This window comes from Peromyscus leucopus, chromosome 20 (genome assembly GCF_004664715.2).
Source record: "Peromyscus leucopus breed LL Stock chromosome 20, UCI_PerLeu_2.1, whole genome shotgun sequence".
NCBI classification, from domain to species: Eukaryota; Metazoa; Chordata; class Mammalia; order Rodentia; family Cricetidae; genus Peromyscus; species Peromyscus leucopus.
The window spans coordinates 31,709,422-31,728,816 of NC_051080.1; the positions used below are offsets into that span (position 1 = coordinate 31,709,422).

Sequence of the window (19,395 nt, forward strand, 5' to 3'; positions counted from 1 at the left end):
ATGGGGAGGATGGTCAAGGAGGCAGTGTGAGGCCGCATGAAAGGTCACCCCTAAGGGTGTTTACCTCGGAGCTGGCAGAGGTAGGGGTAGGAGACATGGGGAGTACTTTTCAGGGTGCCTGGGGGTACCAGGGTTGGAAGTTAGCAGTGCAGGTTTGGACGTTTTCAAGACCACAATCAGGCTGGAGTGTGCGCCTGTGCTTTGCCCCTCCTTCTGGGAACAGTTGGGGTCCTGCCCATTCTGTAGATCCACAAACAGAGGCGCTCCTCTGTGAGGACTGTCCAGCTTCAGGCATCCTGACTTCCAGCAGCTCAGAACCTCCACCCAGGCTGGGGCTGGGCCTGGAGGCTGCTGCCTGCCCAGGAGGCAGTCCAGGAAGGATGCCAGGATGAGACGCAGGGCTGTGACTGACCTTGAATCGCTGGTCAGTTGGGGCCCAAGCTGCAAGGAGAGTCCCTGGGGTGGGGACAGGCTGCTACACATGCAGGGTCAGCAGAGTCAATGTGTCTGCAGCCAGAGGCTGAGAGGGCAAGGAAGGAGGAGCTTGGCTATGACCTCCCTTCTTCCCCTACTGGCTCAGCTGTGGAGGGACAGTGGGGAGGGACACTGAGATCTTCAACGAGGCAGGTCTGGGCTGGGTGGCACACAGCAAGCCTGCTGAGCCCAAACTAGCTTTCGAGTCCTTGCCCTCAGGAGTGCACAGGGAATCACCCAGTGGTGCCACTCCTGAAGGTGGAGGTATTCCCCAGAGGCACCCTTCATGGTCAACCCAGGGCTTGGGTTGCAGTCTATTACCCACTCCCTGTGACCTTGAGGAAGCCACCCACATATTCTCTTTGCCTCAGCTTCCCCATCATGAAATACGGGGCACCTGTGTGGCCACTCAGAGCTGGAGGTAAGGCGAGGGCCCAAGAGGCAGGTAGTAGAGTGAGGAAAGGAATCCCCAGCTGAAGTGGCTGGTACAGGGACCGCCATGGATGGGAAGCGGGCCGCGGGTGCTGAAGCCCTTCATCTCCAGGGCTGCATCTCACCTCCTCTCATGACAGTCCATACCCGTTCCAAGTCTATGGAAAGGTATGGGGGTCTGTTGGGAGCCCTGGAGATGCCATGGTGACCTCCCCCTTTCCCTGTCGGTCTGATTGGCAGATTCTCGGGAAGGAGGGAGGCCACTGAGAAGGACGTGAAGGTCAAGAGAGGGTCGGAGGGAGCCAGGCCTCTACTCCTGGGGGCCCCAGAGGGTGTGAGCAGATCCAGGGCCCATGATTAACCAGGCGTGGCAGAGAGGCCTGAAGAACACAGCTTGTCCTCACTCAGGAAGGGAGAGGCGGTACAGTGTCCCCTGGGTTGGACCACTGGGGGAGACAGATGAGCAGGTGGACAGAGCAAGTGCCCGGGAGGACACCAGGGCCATATACTGCTCAAAGCCTCATGCCTCACTAGACTTACTGAATTCCTGCCTCTATTAAGTCCTGAGCCCATGCCCGCAGAGACTCACCGCTATCCCTTCTGCTTTTTCTTCTAGCTGCCATTGGAGGCCACAGGCAAACACCGGGAGCCTGGACGTTAGAAGGAGTCATCGCTGCAATCACTGTATCCTGAAGTCCTGCCCTGTGCCCGCCCACCTTGGCTTCACCCAGACCCTGCCTCTTGCCCACTGCCCTGGACGGCCCTGCCTGCTGCCGGACCCTGGCATGTCAAGGCCTGGCCTGCACTTGCCTGCCCAGCCCGCGGAACCCCAGCGGCCCCGCGAGCTAGGATGAGGGGCCAGGCTGCCGCCCCGGGCCCCATCTGGATCCTTGCTCCACTCCTGCTGCTACTATTGTTACTGGGGCGCCGGGCACGTGCTGCCTCCGGGGCAGACATAGGGCCTGGGGCGGAGCAGTGCACCACGTTGGTGCAGGGCAAGTTCTTCGGCTACTTCTCGGCGGCTGCTGTGTTCCCAGCTAACGCCTCGCGCTGCTCCTGGACCCTTCGCAACCCGGACCCTCGTCGCTACACGCTCTACATGAAGGTGGCCAAGGCACCCGCCCCCTGCAGTGGCCCCGGCCGCGTCCGTACCTACCAGTTCGATTCCTTCTTGGAGTCCACGCGCACCTACCTGGGTGTGGAGAGCTTTGACGAAGTCCTGCGGCTCTGCGATCCCTCCGCCCCCCTCGCCTTCCTGCAGGCCAGCAAGCAGTTTCTACAGATGCAGCGCCAACAGCCACCCCAAGATGGGGACCTTGGCCCCCGGGGCGGGTTCCCGAATTCTGGTGACGACTTCTCTGTGGAGTACCTGGTCGTGGGCAATCGCAACCCTAGCCACGCTGCTTGCCAGATGCTGTGCCGCTGGCTGGATGCCTGTCTCGCGGGCAGCCGCAGCTCGCACCCCTGTGGCATCATGCAGACTCCCTGTGCCTGCCTGGGTGGAGATGCTGGAGACCCTGCTTCCAGCCCCTTGGTCCCCCGTGGGGATGTCTGCTTGAGGGACGGCGTAGCCGGTGGCCCTGAGAACTGCCTCACCAGCCTGACCCAGGACCGGGGTGGGCATGGCTCAGCAGGTGAGTGGGAGTAATGGCGTGAGGGAATGTGCAACCCCACCCCCCACCCCCCAAGGCCAGAGTCCGTCCAGCGCCACCTTTGTCGTCTGGGTTGAGAGACCGTGGGTGGAGTTCAAGTTCACTGATGACTCTGCGTGCCCAGGGTAGGGAGCTAGCTAGCCCACACAGGGTGCCATATGAATGAAGGAAGGAAGGAAGAAATGATCCGTAGCCAGTCTCCTCAGGCCACTTCCTCAGTTTAAATCCCCCACTGTGGGAAGACACTACATCGCCTCAATGACCTCTCCAACCATCCCAAGGCTGTGATAGCTGGTGTCTAGGGACTGAAATGGAGGTCATTGCTGCCCCAGGGTGGAGCATGGGAACATGTATAGACAGAGTATTCATAGGGGCGTTGCCAGGAGGTAAGGTTTGGGGGTTCAGTGTAGCATGCCTACAGCGGCTGCCACTGAGGCGTAGCAATGAGAGCAGGGACAAAATGCCATCCTGGTCTGGTGGCCACAGGAAGGAGGATGATACACCACCCAACAGTATACAGCCATCTCAGGCAGAACCAGGGTGTCAAGGACACTTAGAAATCCAGTGCTGAAGGGGCCACTGTCTTAATTCAAGGCTAGAGAGGTCCCATGGGCTGGAGACCCGAGGACAGTGGCCCTTGGGAAAGGATGGCAGGGCCCAGGCTTGATGGGGATAGGTAGGGTTGGCAACTAGTCATATCTTTGTGAGTGTCCTGCCTATTACTGGGGGCGGGTTGGGCCCTGCCTGCTGCAACCTGGAAGAAAGAGGGGTCGGGGCATCCAAGATTCGAGCTGGAGACCTGAGCTGAGTCAACATCAAAGGGACACTGGGGTATGAGAAGTCAAAACTGTTCTCCACCCAGTGTGCAGGGGCAAGGCAAGGCTTAGCTGAGGACTTAAGGCCAGGAGAGCCAGAGTGGGATGGTGATGCCCTTAGAGCATCCAGTAGCCTTAGTATTTCTGAGACCATGAGGTCATGCAGGGCTGCAAAAGGAATTTTCCAACCCCTGAGCACATTCTGGTCAAGGCCCCGTGGCAGGTCTCAGGTCAGGACCTCTGTGAAGCTGAGGTTGGGCTGACCTCTCCAGGGTCCTCAGGGGGAAATTCTGCACACATCATTGCGGTGGGAAGGAGGGTGGAGGACCGGCCTGCCTTCCTGCTGGGTAAGCTGGAGGTCATTGTGACCTTGACAAGGGCAGGTTTCATTGTGCGGCTGGAATGGGAGTGGGCTCAAGGGGAAGCCTGGAGGAACGGGGTACTCACTGGAGGACTAGAGAAATTGGACGGGAGGACAGGGCCAGCTGTCACAAGTGGATCTGGCCATGCGCCCTTCTCTGCCACTCCCCATCATTTAAACTGCCCTGAGCCTTGGTTCCTTCATCTACAAAACGCTTCTCAGGGTTGCAACATCGCCTTGGTTTTATCTGTCTCTGACTGGGGCCACAATCATACCACTTGGGCAGGAGCCTGTCGTCTGTGGCATACTGGGGCAGCTGCTGTGCCAGGGAGCATCTGAATGCTGCTCCAAGCACCTTGGCACAGGCACCAGCAGCCAAGACCTCTGGGGCTGGTGTGATCACCAACTGGAGGGTCTTGTGTGCTATGAGGCTGGAGGAAGTGTCGAGCTGCAATTATTTCCTGAGGACCTACTCTGTGAGGGCCTTGCTGCAGAAGCTGTGAAGTGGCCAGGCCTCTCTGTCAAGTGTTTATATGACCTTGAGAGCAAAAGGACTTTGGGAGGGCTCAGTGCAAAGGAATGGTGTACCTGGGCTCCTCACAGGAGCCAGGTTAGGGAGGCGGCTGGTGTTGGCCTGGTCAGGGTGCGATGGGAAGGGGGAGGGACTGTGGATGAAAGAGTGTGGGTGTGGAGGCAGGAAGAGCAAGCCTGGCCTCCAGGATCCTGTCAGGAATGAGGACATCCATGTGGGGCAGAGGAAGCAGGATTGCGAGATGCAGCTTGAGGGCGATTCTGATGTCAGAGTAGGACTTGAGATGTTTGTGACGCAGGTCATGGGTCATGTGAGCACAGCTCTGGCACCGGGCGAAAGGGAACAGGCCCAGACTAGAGCGATGGCCTTGGAACCCCACTTTGGAGCCTTGGGTCTGACCCTGGCCCACATGCGTTCCTAGGCCAGCCCCTCAGTTCTCATCCCTGGAGGCCTGAGAATGCCTCCTTCTGTCTCCGTGAGGATAAGAAGTTGGACGAAGCAGCCAATGATGAAGAATCAGTGTCCTTGTTTATTGCTAGGCAAACTCCTGGGGCCTGGGAGCAGAGGCAGCCAGAGGCAGGGATGTATGCAAGTTGAGCCTGGGCAGTTTGGGGTATGTGTATGGATTCCAACCATGTTGGCACGTGGTACTCAGAGGCCAGCAAGAGGTATATGTGCATGAGGGTATATGCATGTATTACATGCATGTGTGTACAGGTACAGTGCACTGTTTGTGTACACACATTCACATTTACGCATATGTGTGTGGTGGCTGCACCCACGTATGTAGACATATACATAAGTGAAGTGTGTTATGCGCCTATGTGTTCATGAACTCACACGCGGACATGTATGCCGCATGGAAACCTAATGGGTATACTGATTATTATGTTTGCAATTTTTGCATATGTGTGTGTACTATCATGTATGTATGTGTCAGCACTGTGTGAATCCACATATGTCCTTGTTTATTGCTAAGCAGACTCCTGTATACAAATGGGTACATGTACACATATAGCACATTGTGTTCATACTTGAACACGTGCAAAAAACGTGTACATGTATGAATACATGGGTGTTCGTGCAGCACATTGTGACTGTGTATGTGTCTGTGGGTGTATATGTGTGTACATGGTATATATGTACCACGCACTGAGCATGTATGTTCACATGTGTATGGTGAGTGTGTGCATGTGTATCCAGGGTAGCCTCCATCTGTTTGACTTGCATAGATTGCTGATCTGTTGGAAGGTGGTTTGGAGAGCACAAAGACCAGGCCCCAGTGTGTGGGGCAGGGAGCATTCCTGTGGGTAGGGTAGACCGTGGCCGTCCAGATCAGATCAGGTGCCTGTGCCCTGTGCCCTGTGTCCAGAAGGCTCTGCCACTTCCTGCCTGTGGGAGGGGAAGGAGCCCACTGGTGACATCAGTGGCTGGTCACTGAGTGCTGACTGTTCCGCAAGTGTCACATATGGATGAGTTCTCCCTTCACATGGCCATGAGTCAGGCCCCAGCAGAGGCTGTCCCTGCCTTGCTCACACCTTCACAGGGCCTGTGCCTCCCCAGGACGCCCTCCCTAGGCCGTCCTAAACAAGGCTCTTCCCTGGAGCCCTGCTTCTGTGTGTCCTGCCCAGTGAGGCAATTTATCCCTTTCTGCCTTCCCTGGCAAGTATGTAATTTTGGTGCCTGTCCTGGACCTCACTCTGTAGCCCAGGCTGGCCTCGAACTCACAGAGATCCGCCTGGCTCTGCTTCCCGAGTGCCGGGATTAAAGGTGCGCACCACCGCCGCCTGGCGGCAGGTATCACTTTCAAACATGCCATAGAACTCCCCCGGTGGGCCTCTTGCTCACTGTCTGTCCGTGTTAATATGTGAGCACAACAGATGATGGACCTTTGGCCCCATTCACTGATGTTTCCCCAGTGTGGAGGACAGAACCAGGCCCAAAGCAGTTACTCGGCACATGCTTGTGAAACCAGGCCCAGCGATATCAAGGTAGGTCGGGTCACATAGCTTGTAACAGCAGACTAGTGGGTGGCATCGTGTGCCCCGAGCTCTACTTCGGGCGGTGGCAATGGCTAAGGACTCAAGTTGGACAACCCTTCAGCAGAGAGGACTCTGTGCCAGGATGTGTAGCGGGTGCCTCGTACCTGCCTCTGGGCACAGGGCCTTTGCCCTCACTGTCTTTTGGGAGCAGGCAAGCCCGTCCCCTCCTAAGGCAGGCGATGTGTCGCCGAAACGGGCCCCCTGAGTGTGTGGCCCATTTTCGGCCCTGCCCCCCCCCCCCCCCGCCAGGCCTGTCCAAACGCCACATGGCGGTGTCACGCGTTGGATGCCATGAGCACTCCTCGGGCTAGGGCAACTGTCCCTGCTGCCCTAGTCTCTCTCAGGCTGCCAGGCCCTGGCACCCACCCTTATCTTGCACAATCTCCAGCTCCCTGTCTCCCTCTGTTTCCTCCTCCATCCCTCTCCCATCTCTGCCTCTGGTAAGATGGACCATTTCTCTCAAGGGTTGCTTTAAATATTCATGTTTTAATTAAAGAATATTATTACAGAAGTGACATGTGAGATAATGAAAAAAGCAGCATTCTGGGCGTGGGGGCCTGTGAGTTCCTGTGAGTGTGTGTACCTGTGAGTGCGTCTCTGTGTGTCACTGTGTGTGGTCCCCGTATCCTGTGAGCCCCTGTGCGTGTGGCTCTGGAACCACACTGTGAGTATGTCCCTGTGTGTGAGTCTCTGTGAGTGTGCTCTTCTGTTAACATGAGTCCCTGTGAGTGTGCCCTCCGAGCCCTTGCAAGGGTGTCCCTATGAGTGTGTCCCTGTGAGTGTGAGTCCCTGTGAGTGTGTCCTGTGAGTGTGAGCCCCTGTGAGTGTGAGTCCCTGTGAGTATGTCTCAGTGTACCCCTGTGAGTGTGTGTCCATGTGAGCTTCTGTGAGGGTGTTCTCATGAGTCCCTGTGAGTGTGTCCTGTGAGTGTTTCCTGTAAGTGTGCCCCTGTGTGTCTTCATGAGTCTATATGTCCCTGTGCGTGTGTCCCCATGTGTGCCCACGTGTTTCCATGAGCGTGTCCCTGTGTTTCCCTGTGCGTATCCTTGAGTGTGTGTGTCTCTATGAATGTGTTACTGTGAGTGTATCTCTGCGTCCCTGTGTGCGTTGCTGTGTGTATTCTAGCATACATATGCGTCCCTGTGTAAATGTAGTGTTAAATGTGTCTGGGTGCACATGCCCGAGGTAGAAGGCTGGGTTGAATCTGCATGTCAAGTGTGTACACATGCTACACTCGCCTGGGGGTCCTGGAGGGCTCATGACCTGCCCACAGACTAGAGCTGGTTCTCTCACGGGGTGTGTAGCCCTGGTCCTACTTGGCCAGTGAGCCTCCAATCTTTGTGAAGCTCAGTCCCTCAGGACACCCCAGAGAAGGGAGGCAGCATGCATAAGTCGAGGCTAGACTTGGGGAGAGCCCCTGGTTGCGGTTTGGGCTGCAGTGGAGTTGTGGGGGTGATAGAGAGGCACCGGGGCATACCATGGAGATTCTGGCAGTGTGAGTGGCTCTCTCTCTCTCTCTCTCTCTCTCTCTCTCTCTCTCTCTCTCTCTGTGTGTGTGTGTGTGTGTGTGTGTGTGTGTGTGTGTTTATGTGTATGTTTTAGAATAATCTAGAAATCTGGCTTCAGTGCACATCACAGACAATACTTCTACAAGTAAAGAACAAGGCAAGGCCCTGCGGAAATGCTGGGTGTGGGCACCATCCTCCTCAGGGAAATTCCCATGAGCCTTAGCTCTTACTGTGTCACCTGCCTCAGCTCAGGGCCAGAACTGCAAGAAGTCCTTGCGGCCTGAACTTGAGTCATGCTGTCCATGATGATGGGGGGGTGGGGGCTGCGGCCTCCGTGACACACTCTGATAACTGAGGACAGAGGTCACTTGTCTGAGGTCTCCAGCATGCACTAAACATTTGGGGCCTTGATTTAAGATACCGTCTCAGGACGGGGGACACCCAGCAGCAAGAATTTCCTACAGATGTGTCTTGCTTGATCTTCAAGTGCCTCGTCCCGTCGTCCCCCCCCCCCCGCCCCCGGGAGAACTGGGGTTGGGATGGTACTCATTTGTAGCATCTGCCTGAGGCCTAGGGGGCTGTGCAGCTGTAGGATCAGGTTCAGGGAGGCCAGTGCTCCACAGCGGACAGTGAACTTGGCCACTCAGTCTGTCCTGGGATCCGATTGCCCTTCTGTGGCCCTGACGGTTGCTGGCAGCTTGCAGATGGTGTCTGAGTCAGGAGCTGCCGGGCGAAGGGCTGTGGAAGACCTGTGTGGACAGGTTCCTCCTCAGGATCCAGGAGTTCTAGACCCGGCTGTTGGTACCAGTGCCTAAGTACTTTATGGTAGTCTTGCTCCAGCTGGGTCCCTGGAGAAGCAGGGGTTATGCTAAAGCCACCTGGGCAGGGACTGTCCCTGGACCTGCCATGAGAATCTGGAGAGCTGAGTGGCAATGTATGTGACCCAATCTGCGGCTCAACCTGCTGGAGTAGGGGTCCCTCTGCTGGGAGAAGGTGGAAGTGCAAGGTTTCCTTCCTCCAGAGGGGATCCCGGGAACTCCGGAGAGACCGGCTCGGGGGAGGGGGATCTCCTTCCTTCCCCCATTTCAGCCCACTTGGGGTGAAGGATCAGGGGAACCCACCACCCTCAAACCAGGGCATTAGGATGGGAAGGGTACCAGAGCCCCCTCACTGCACACACACACACACACACACACACACACACACACACACACACACACCCTTCCTCCTGGGTGGCCGGCCTGCCTTAGCCAATAATTGGCTCTATTCATGCCTGTAATGAGATGGAAATGAGGCCGCCAGACAGAGGGAGCATTGAGCAGGAAAGAATGACAGCTTCTTTCCGGGCCTGGAGGGGCAGCCCACCCCTGAGCCCTGCCTGCTCCTCCGCTGCCCCCTTGTGCCCACACAGCCCTGATGCACCTCTGTGTCCCCCGGTGCCCTTCGCTTCAGCCCCAGGACTTCTGCCTTCATAATGCTCCCTCTGGCATGGATGCTTTCAGTCTGGGCAAACATTTATCATGTCAGCTGTGTGTGAGGACACACATTAAAAATGAAAATGATAATAAAAACAGCAGTTACCATTTTCTGAACATTCATTAGTGGAAGGAGTGTGGCCAGCACTGGGGAATCAGTCTGTGGCTGAGAGCAGGGCCCAGTTTGTGGTGGAGGATCAGGGATCCTGTGCCTAAGATCTTAGGTCTAGGATAAGAATCAGGGCTAAGAGTTACCAAGGCCAGGTGTTGGTCTGTGAGCAAGGCGAGAAACCAGTATATGTCTAGGATCAGGGATTAGTATACAACCAGAGTCAGGACTCAATGTAGGAATAGGGTTAGGAATCCACATGTGGCCTGGATCAGGGTTCAGTGGGACCAGAGTCAGGGCTGGCCCAGAGGAGGGCATCCATCCTCTCCCCCAGCTTCTGATAGGCCCCACCTCTCTCCTCCCCTCCCCCTCCCACATCTTCACCACCTGGGTCACCAAGGTAACCAGCCCCGAAATAGTGGGTGTTTTGGCAGCTGAGGCCTAACCTGGGTCTATCCTGAAAGGCTGTGCGCTGCAGCAGTTGCCATGGGAACTGAGTGGCATCCTCCGATTAGCCCAGCTTGGACACCCTCTCTCCCACCCACTGCCGGTTTTCACATCACTCAGGCTTCCTTGTGGGGGCTGGGCTGGGGCAGTGAGGGGGGCACAGGAAGGGTACAGAACCCTGACCCCACCCTGGGCCTGCCTCAAAGACTCCTGGCTCCTTTGTCTGGCATCATGAGACCTAGCGGTGACAGGTGAGACTCCCGAGGCCAGAAAGCTGGACCGTGCTTGGCCCCGGCAGGTGGCCTTCCTGGGGCTGGTGGGTAGGGCAGAGATCTAGAATCAGATTTGGTTCAAGACCTGGAGTCTGACCTGGTTGAGAGCTGCTCCTTGTCCTGAGTTAAAGCATGTGACCGGCAGCCTCAGAGTGGCCACCTGGGCCCGTTCTGTGGACAGCTGCTGTCCTCTCCTACCTAGTCTGCACGTGAGGCCGCGCGGGAGACTCTCTGCCCTCTGCTCTCAACTGTGTCTTGGTGGGGGTGTCACGCTTACCTCTTCCTGTACCCTTGCTGTGCCCTTGCCCCCACCCTTGGGGCTCTCCCGGTGAAAGGGAAGATAGTATTGCTGCAGAATCCTCTGTGCTTATAACTATCACTCAAACCCTGACTCCCTAGCTCGACGCCTCGGCAGAGGCGGGGTTTTAGGGCCTCTACCACAGGCATGGGGGCATGGAAGATGGCCCTTCCCATCCTACCCATCTCAGAAGGGTGAGCGCTCACTAGGGGGCCACTCACTCCCTGGAAATCCCGCGCCCCCTGCTGGTCCAGCCAAGCACAGGCAAGGGGAGATGGGCAGGCTCTGGCTGTGGTCCTTTCCCATACCCTGGGAGTTGGCTGTCCTTGAGATGATAAGGCCAAGGAGATGGTTCGTGGGGCCATCGGGTGGGATGTCTCACACTCTGGAACCTACCACCTCCGAGTTCTCACCTCAGGAGATGGGGCCTATTCCCTCAGCACTCAGGCCAGGTGTAGCCCTGAGTGTCCTGGACTTACTTTTCCTGGCCTTGCTTAGTAGGTAGGCAGATGTGTAGTCCAAGGAAGGTTTCTGGGCTATGCTTATAGGAGTGGCTACTCCCTATCCCAGGCTCTGAAGTAGACATGTGGAGGCCTTGGTAGTGACCTCACATGGACAGGAATGTGAGGAAATAGTCTCAGGGCTTGAGGACCTCGGGGAGGCTGGATCTATGTATTTCTGAATGGTGGCCCACGCTGGTCACCAGGCCTCACACTATGAGGCAGCGTGGGGTGAGCAGGAGCTGATTGTTTACTCCGAAAGGCAGCCTGGGACAGCAGTGGGTACTTATTCCAGACCTACCTAGTAACCCCTGGCTCAGGGCTGACACAGGCTGTCTAAAAGGAGCCTGGACCTAGGGGCAAAAAAGTTCCCCATGGCCTTGTCCTGCCTTGCTGTCTTCCCTGGCCAGACCTGGCCTCTGCTTACTCAAAATTTCAAAGCCCACCGCTACCCCTTCTGGCCTCTACTGGACCCCAAAGATGGCAGGACCCTGAGCCTCTCTCTCTCTCTTGTTCCCCCAGGTGGCTGGAAACTGTGGTCCTTGTGGGGTGAATGTACGCGGGACTGCGGGGGAGGTCTGCAAACTCGAACCCGCACCTGCTTGCCCACCCCTGGCGTGGAGGGCGGAGGCTGTGAGGGCGTTCTGGAAGAAGGACGCCTGTGCAACCGCAAGGCCTGTGGCCGTGAGTGGGCAGGGCTAGGGTGGTGCTGAAGTGGTGGCTAGGTCCAATCAGGGAAGGAGTCAGGGCCGGGCTGCATGGGGCAGAGTAGGGATGCTCGCTAGGGCTTCAATGGGAAGAGGGTAGGCGGGGCTTTGAAGAGGTGATCGTGGTTGGAGACGCGGTGCTTAGAGGTGGAGACTTGAAAGCCCAGTCTGGTCCAGACCCAGGAGGAAGCCGGGTACCTGGAGCTGGGTGGTACTAAATAAGGTTTCCTTATCGGAAGTGGGCTAGGATTCTTGATGCTGCCCCACAAGCTAGCTGCAGCCAAGCCAGTCAGCTCCAGCAGGATAAGCCTCCGGGATGTATTTCTCTAATAAGGCTTTCTAATGACCTCATGCATTTTTTAGCTGCTGCCATAAAGTTAAATCAAGTTCTAATGAGACTGCCATTCTTCAGGTTTGGTTTGGTTTTGTTTTGGATGCACTTTCCTGAGGAGACAGCTCTTCTCAGGAGCCTGGGGAGGCCCCTGTGTATCTCACAGGGAGGAAGGGATGGGATGTTGGGTAGGAGGCAGCAGACACTCGAAGGAGTTTTCCTGCAGGTCGCTACCTGCCTGCAGTCCCGGAGGCTGAGAGGGAGGAGAGGCAGGATCCTCATAGAGGGGCCCATAGTGACCAGAAGAGAGTTGGTGCCATGGGAAGTGCTCTGGGTGGGGTCTCCGGCTTGTCCCTCGGGGATAGACTGCTCTGGTGACAGTAGGTGGCCAGCTGTGGCCAAGGACAGAGGGAATCCCACAGGGATGCTGACCTGAGCCCATCCTGCAGCCACGGGACGCACCAGCTCCCGGAGCCAGTCCCTGCGGTCCACGGATGCGCGGCGGCGCGAGGAGTTGGGAGATGAGCTGCAGCAGTTTGGGTTCCCATCGCCCCAGACTGGTGAGCTGGCAAGATGGGTAGGGATGGCCTCCACACAGCCCTCGGCAGGGAGGGGAGAGGGCTGGCATCTGGGACCAGGCTAGTCACGGCTACTAGTCGCCAGTAATAATTCTAATAACTTACTGCTCATCTCATCTAGTCGGTGCCAGACTCCTGCTCCAGGCAGACTGGCTTAGGGGAGCTGATACGGAGAATAGAAGCCGGTCCCAGGCAGACCCAGATCCTGGGGCTTTCAACCTTTGGGATAGTAGGCTATCCCAGAGCCCCAGCCGGTGGCCTGTTGCCCCACAGCAAGGTCCTGCCTCCCCAGTGGGCCTCCAAATCTGGCACCGCCCTATGGGAAGGGGCATGGCAGGCCCATGATGCTGCAGGGCTGGACCCACAGGTGACCCAGCAGCCGAGGAATGGTCCCCGTGGAGCGTGTGCTCCAGCACCTGCGGCGAGGGCTGGCAGACCCGCACCCGCTTCTGCGTGTCGTCCTCCTACAGCACTCAGTGCAGTGGGCCTCTGAGGGAGCAGCGGCTCTGCAACAACTCTGCTGTGTGTCCAGGTGGGCGGAGCAGAGCACAGGGCGGGGCTTTTGGGGTGATGGGGCGTGGCTTGGGGCTGTGGGGCGGGGCTTGGGGTGGCGGGGCGGGGCCTCTGGGCTAGGGACAGCTATGGCTTCCTGTCTCTCCCCAGTGCACGGGGCCTGGGATGAGTGGTCCCCTTGGAGCCTCTGCTCCAGCACCTGTGGCCGTGGCTTCCGTGACCGCACACGCACCTGCAGGCCCCCACAATTTGGAGGCAACCCCTGTGAGGGTCCCGAGAAGCAAACGAAGTTCTGCAACATTGCCTTGTGCCCTGGTAGGTGAGAGGGAGTGCGTGGCTGGGGGGATGGGGGGTGGGGGTGGGCCCAGCAGGTCACTGGCCGGTCCAGGGACCCAGCTTGACCCACCGTGGGTTCATCTCAGGGTGCTCAGTGGTTAAAACCTCAGCCCGAGCTAGGTTGAGGCGTGACCTTGTGGTATTCCTTTCCCAATCCCAAGGGGGCTGTGGCATGGTACCCCTGGGGTGTTCTTGCGTGCTGGATATTCACACCAGTTTCCTGTTCCCTTCTTCCCCCGGGCCGGGCAGTGGATGGAAACTGGAATGAATGGTCCAGCTGGAGCACCTGCTCTGCCAGTTGCTCCCAAGGCCGCCAGCAGCGGACTCGAGAGTGCAATGGTCCTTCCTATGGAGGCGCCGAGTGCCAGGGCCACTGGGTGGAGACTCGAGACTGCTTCCTGCAGCAGTGCCCAGGTCAGGATGCCCTCTCAGGGCTCAGGGGGAAAGGGTGGGGCCCCCTGGGGAGGTATGGCTGTGGGGGGTGGGAGGTTGGTATAGGGTGGAAGTGGCGGTGTTAGAATGCAAGTCAGGGTATTAGGATGAAAGGACAGGGTGGTGGAGGTGGGATTGGGGTACAGGGTGGTGTGGCAGGGTCAGGGTGCTGGTTAGGGTGTTGGGGACGAAGTACAGGATGGAAATGGTAGGGTCAAGTGCAGTTTAGGGTGGTGGGGTTGGCTGGAGGGTTCACCAGGTTCAGGATGGAGTAGTGGAGTCCAGGTCAGGTGGCAGACTTCAGCTGCACAAGACATCCGGTTTCTTTTTTGAGTCAAGCTGATTTTAGACCTCTTCTCCACTGATCTCAATTTTCTGTCTCCTTACGACCCTGCCCCAACACTCCTGGTCTTTTGTCTTTGTCTCATCGGAATACTGTTTTTTTGGTTTTTTGTTTTGTTTTGTTTTGTTTTATCCGCCTGGTCCCTGGCCCCTGGCCCCACTTCCCTCCGCTTCCTGTCATCTGTGCCCTGTGACTGGCCACCCGTTGCAGTGGATGGCAAGTGGCAGGCCTGGGCATCATGGGGCAGCTGCAGCGTCACATGTGGGGGTGGCAGCCAGCGACGGGAGCGTGTCTGCTCTGGGCCTTTCTTCGGGGGAGCCGCCTGCCAGGGCCCCCAGGATGAGTACCGACAGTGTGGTGCCCAACGATGTCCTGGTGAGACCCTTCCCACTGCATACTAGCTCAGAGGGACCGGGAAGAACTGAGTGTCACAGCCCCTCATCCCAAACCCTGTCCACCTCACTGTCTGGCCCCTCACAGAGCCCCACGAAATTTGTGATGAGGACAACTTTGGGGCCGTGGTCTGGAAGGAGACCCCAGCTGGAGAGGTGGCCGCAGTCCGGTGTCCCCGCAATGCCACAGGTAAAAAGTGGTCGTCTGAGAGGCCCTGCTCTGTCTTTATACAGCTCTCTTCACAGGCCTTGTCGGAGACTGAAAGCTCATGCATCTCTTGTGTGTTCGTGCCAAATGGCACCAGATGGGGGCACCATGGCAGCCATTGTGTCCTGAGTTCACAAGGGTCAGGGCGCATCCATGCCCTCTGCCTGAGAGGTCCCTTTGAGCATAGATAGTTCTGTGAACCTGATGCCATTGCCCCTGTACAGGTGAGAAGCAGGTATAGGACAATCAACATACCTACTACTCTGGGCTTGCACTCTACAGGAGAGAAGTTGCCTTTGAACACCAGTAGTTATAATCAATCCCATGTCATCCCCGGGGACTGATGGGGTGCTTTCAGAGGGTATGAAAAGCAGGGTGGACTCCATGGGGAATAGGCCTGCCCGCACACAGGCACTGGTCTTCTTCACTTTGTTTGAAAGAGCGTGAGTAGTTTCCATACCTGGGAGGCTGCAGGGAGGGAGGTTGGGAACCCAGTTCAAACCCCGACTCTGCCCTTGTTTGCCATATTGCTTTTGGGAAGTGACTTAGTTTCTCTGAGCTTCAGTTTTCTCTTCTATAAAAGGACTTTAGGTGATCCTTTGCATTGGGCTGCTGTGAGCAGTGGGTGAGGTGGCCCATAGGGGCAGAGGTGGTGGCAGTGGGTGCTGAATATTGCAAGCCATGCTTGCTGCCCCTGTCCTTAGTTACAATACATGTTCTTGCGGACATACTGCAAACCCAGAGAAACAGAATAAAGACAACGCCCATCCCTCACAGTATCTTTTCCCTGGCCCTTTTCTACCTTCGTAGTCACACTGTGTTTTCTTCATTTTTTCCTCCCATCTAAGTTCATAGCCCAGGCTTCTACATCAGGCCACCCTATGGTTCCTGTCTGGTGACAGGGCTGGAACCATTCTATGTGGCTGTCACTCTGAATTTACTTACTCTTCTGTCCCTGCTCAGAAATCTTTCTGTGGGGGGGGTCCTTCTATCTGAGAGTGAGCTTGTGTTTCAGGCTGTTGAGACCAAGGGGCCCCAGGAGGCTGCGCCAGTGTTCGGGGGGCCAGCAAGTCCCATGAAGTCCTGTGAATGTGCCAGGACAGAGCAAGAGGCTATGGGACAGCTGTCCCTAAGTCTCTAGATTTCAAGGAACTCCAAGAGAGGCTGTGGCTGTACCCAGAAGCCCCTGCTTAGCCGAGGACCCCACCTCCACACAGTAAAGTTCCTGAAGGTCTGATGCCTGTTGGTCCCCAGGTCCTCAGGTCCCCAGGACCTAGAGTAGGGCTGAAGAATGTACACATAGGAACAAAGACAGCATGGCTTGGTTCGAGGTCCCTAGGGTCCTAAACAGAGCACTCCTGCCCGAGAATTGTGGGTGGGACCCCAGAGCTCCTTGGTGAGCAGTCACGTGAGGAATGGAGTTTTCCCCAGGCCTCATCCTGCGCCACTGTGAGCTGGACGAGGAAGGCATCGCCTACTGGGAGCCCCCCACCTACATCCGCTGTGTCTCCATTGATTACCGGAACATCCAAATGATGGTGAGGCTGGTCCTGGGGCGCTCAGGAAACTTCCCCACTCTTTTTGAACACGTGAGGTTGGGGCTGTAGGGGACCTCCAGGCATCGGAGGTCCCTGGCCCTCCACCTGGCTGTAACCCGCAGCAGCAGTGACAGCATCCCGCCCTCTCCATCTCCCCAGACTAGAGAGCACCTGGCCAAGGCCCAACGTGGGCTGCCAGGGGAGGGGGTCTCCGAGGTCATCCAGACACTGCTGGAGATCTCACAGGATGGCACCAGCTACAGCGGCGACCTGCTCTCCACCATCGACGTCCTGAGGAACATGACAGAGATCTTCCGCAGGGCCTACTACAGCCCTACACCGGGGGATGTGCAGGTGGCTCCCAGGGGAAGCCTCGGGGGAGGACACTTGGGGAAATATCAGAGGAACCAACCCAGAGCCCAGTCAGAGACTAAGTCCCGTTGTTGAGTGTGGGCAGGGCTGTGATCCCACTGTAATCATGAGCTTTAAACGTGGTTACATGCTGAATCCTGGCCTGGTCATGGGATGATCCCTGCTCCAGGTCATATAGTGAGTCCCGATCCAGGTTATATCCTGAGTCCTGATCCTGGTCACAATGACCTCTGACCCCGATGGTAGACTGAACCTTATCCTTGGTTAAAGACCAAGCCTTGACCCAGATCATATTAGTCATCATCCTGGATCCTGCTTATACACTGAGCCCTGTCCCTGCTCACACACTGAGCCATGCCTTGGTCACACACTGAGCCGTGCCTTGGTCACACACTGAGCCCTGGTCTTGGTCACACACTGAGCCCTGGTCTTGGTCACACACTGAGCCCTGGCCCTGGTCACACACTGAGCCCTGGCCTTGGTCACATGTAAGCCCTAACTTTGATCACACACTGAGCCTTGGTCTGATTCTGGCTACACTCTGCGCTCCAATCATGATCCCACCCAGCCTGGATCCTGGTCACTGACTGTGTCCTGCTCTTGGTCATCCACTGAGCCCTGGTCCTAGTCTAAACTGAGCCCTTATCCTAGTCATAGGTCGAGCTTTTCCCTTCCTCACACACTGATGCCTTGCTCCCTTTCACTGGCCCTCATTTCCAGAACTTTGTCCAGATCATCAGCAACCTGCTGGCCGAGGAGAATCGGGACAAGTGGGAGGAGGCACAGCTGGTACGTGTGGTGGTCTGGAGCCCCCCTGGCGTTAGCCACAGGATCAGGATAGGAGCAGGCAGCTCTAGGCCTCCTACACTCCAGGCCAGCCATGGCGGGGCCTTGCTGCGTCTTCTGTATGAGTCTCAACACTGCTAAAAAAGCCACTAAACTCATAGGCCTTGTTTCCCCACCCATGAAAGCACAGTGGCTTTTCCCTGGTCCTGAATGAGGAGAGCAGGAAACTATGTTAAGATCACTGGGTATGTCCAGAGGAGGGGGTGTGGTGAGTCTTCTCCAATCTTCTCTCTTCCTTCCAGCAGACCTCAAACCTGCTGTCACCCTAACCCCAGGGCAGTAACCCTCACGGTGAATATTTGGAACACTTTCCCTTCCTACAGCTTAGGGACCCCCGTGGTGCCCACAGCAGCTTCTCTGGGCCTCTGATCTTATCCGTAAAATGCAAATGGACACTCAGAGGTCAGCTGCCTGCTGCCCTGCTTGGCAAAGCAATGACCCATTGGGCCTAGAAAAGGAGATAGCAGAGGAGGGGAGGGGCCAGGAGGAGAAGGGAGGTCGCAGGTACCTCCTCCAGCTTGAGCTCCTCCACCTTTCCCTACCCCAGATGGGCCCCAATGCCAAGGAGCTCTTTCGGCTGGTGGAGGACTTTGTGGATGTCATCGGCTTCCGCATGAAGGATTTGAGGGATGCCTACCAGGTGACCGACAATCTGGGTAAGCAACCTCCATGGCCTGGTCCTGTGCCTTTGGGCCGGGTCCCTGCCTTATTTTTCCCATCTGTAAGGAACAGATGACCCCACCCTTCTGCAGCCACTGGCTGCCATTACCTATTAGCCTGGGGCTTAGGTCAAGTCCAGGGGGTTGATATCAAGAGCCCTTTGGGACCTGAGATCCAGGCAGAGACGTGGAGATCTCATGCCAGGGACACATGTGGGAGCCCAGCCACCTCTGGGGCTGAGGCCCCCTTTGTCCTGTCACCCCAGAGCCACCTCTGCAGCTGCTGTTTCTCTGCCCTCCAGTTCTACAAAGCCTAGGAGCAGTGGGGCAGGGGCCTGGCATCTGCCTGGTTGCAGTCTCATCCTTTCTGTATGTTAAGAGTGGAGCTGTAGACTGGTCAGTGGACCTGAGGGTGACTGGTAGCTGTCCTCACAAATAGACACCAGTGCTTGAGATGACCCCCTATCTAGGCTCCAGCTCTGCATCCCCTGAGGATGCGACTCCAGCCTCCCACTCTGCGTCTTCCCCAGCACCTGGCTTTACTCCCTCACCAGCTCTGTCCCCAGCTCACTCACCAGTGACCACTCTTCTAGCATGAAGCCACTGTGTTCTTGCCTTGGAGTCCCCACTGCACCCTAGACTGACACCTGTCTCTGCTCTAATTCCCTGCCCTACCTCCGCCAGGTCACACTTCAGGCTAACTTGGCCCTTCTTCCTCACTGGGCCTCTTGCCTGTCTACCTGACCCTCCAGCCTGGCCCCAGGCTCCATCAGCCTTTAGCACCAAGCCTTTCCCCAAGCTCCATGCCTGTGGCTTCATCTTTTCAAAGCTAGTTGGGTCAAAAGCGCCCAGTGTCCATCTGAGCCTGCCACGTCTTTATTAGCCTAGCCTGGGGCCCCGATTTAGCTTCCCCTCACAGGACCTAGGAGTCACATGCTTCTGCCTCTGTACCTCCCTGCCTTCCACCCACAGGACCAACTTTCGGAAGGTGGCTGTCATACTCAAATCTCACCCCTTGCTCTCTGCCACTTCTAGGCTCTTTTCTTCCTTCCCTCTCCTCTCCCTGGGCGATGTCCCTCTTTTTCCTGTCCTCTGCAGTGGCTTCCTGGCTACCCTGTGTGGGAACATCACCCCGCTTGGTTGCCACTACCGACAGGCCATGTCCCCATTCCACGTGCACACGCAGAGGGTTCTGCTGCCCACTTATCTTTCTCAGCATGTAA

At 56.9% G+C, this 19,395-nt stretch overlaps 1 protein-coding gene across 1 annotated transcript in view; it reads left to right on the plus strand.

The window, feature by feature from the left end:
- Adgrb1 (adhesion G protein-coupled receptor B1) overlaps nt 1-19,395 on the plus strand; it is a 72,933-nt gene that overhangs the window by 10,971 nt on the left and 42,567 nt on the right. The window contains 12 exon segments of the mRNA XM_037197550.1: nt 1,523-2,540; nt 11,440-11,601; nt 12,405-12,515; nt 12,901-13,065; nt 13,197-13,361; nt 13,632-13,796; nt 14,368-14,532; nt 14,638-14,739; nt 16,189-16,295; nt 16,455-16,649; nt 17,388-17,456; nt 18,061-18,169. Coding sequence (XP_037053445.1) covers nt 1,757-2,540; nt 11,440-11,601; nt 12,405-12,515; nt 12,901-13,065; nt 13,197-13,361; nt 13,632-13,796; nt 14,368-14,532; nt 14,638-14,739; nt 16,189-16,295; nt 16,455-16,649; nt 17,388-17,456; nt 18,061-18,169 — 2,299 coding nt within the window. The 5' untranslated portion in view covers nt 1,523-1,756.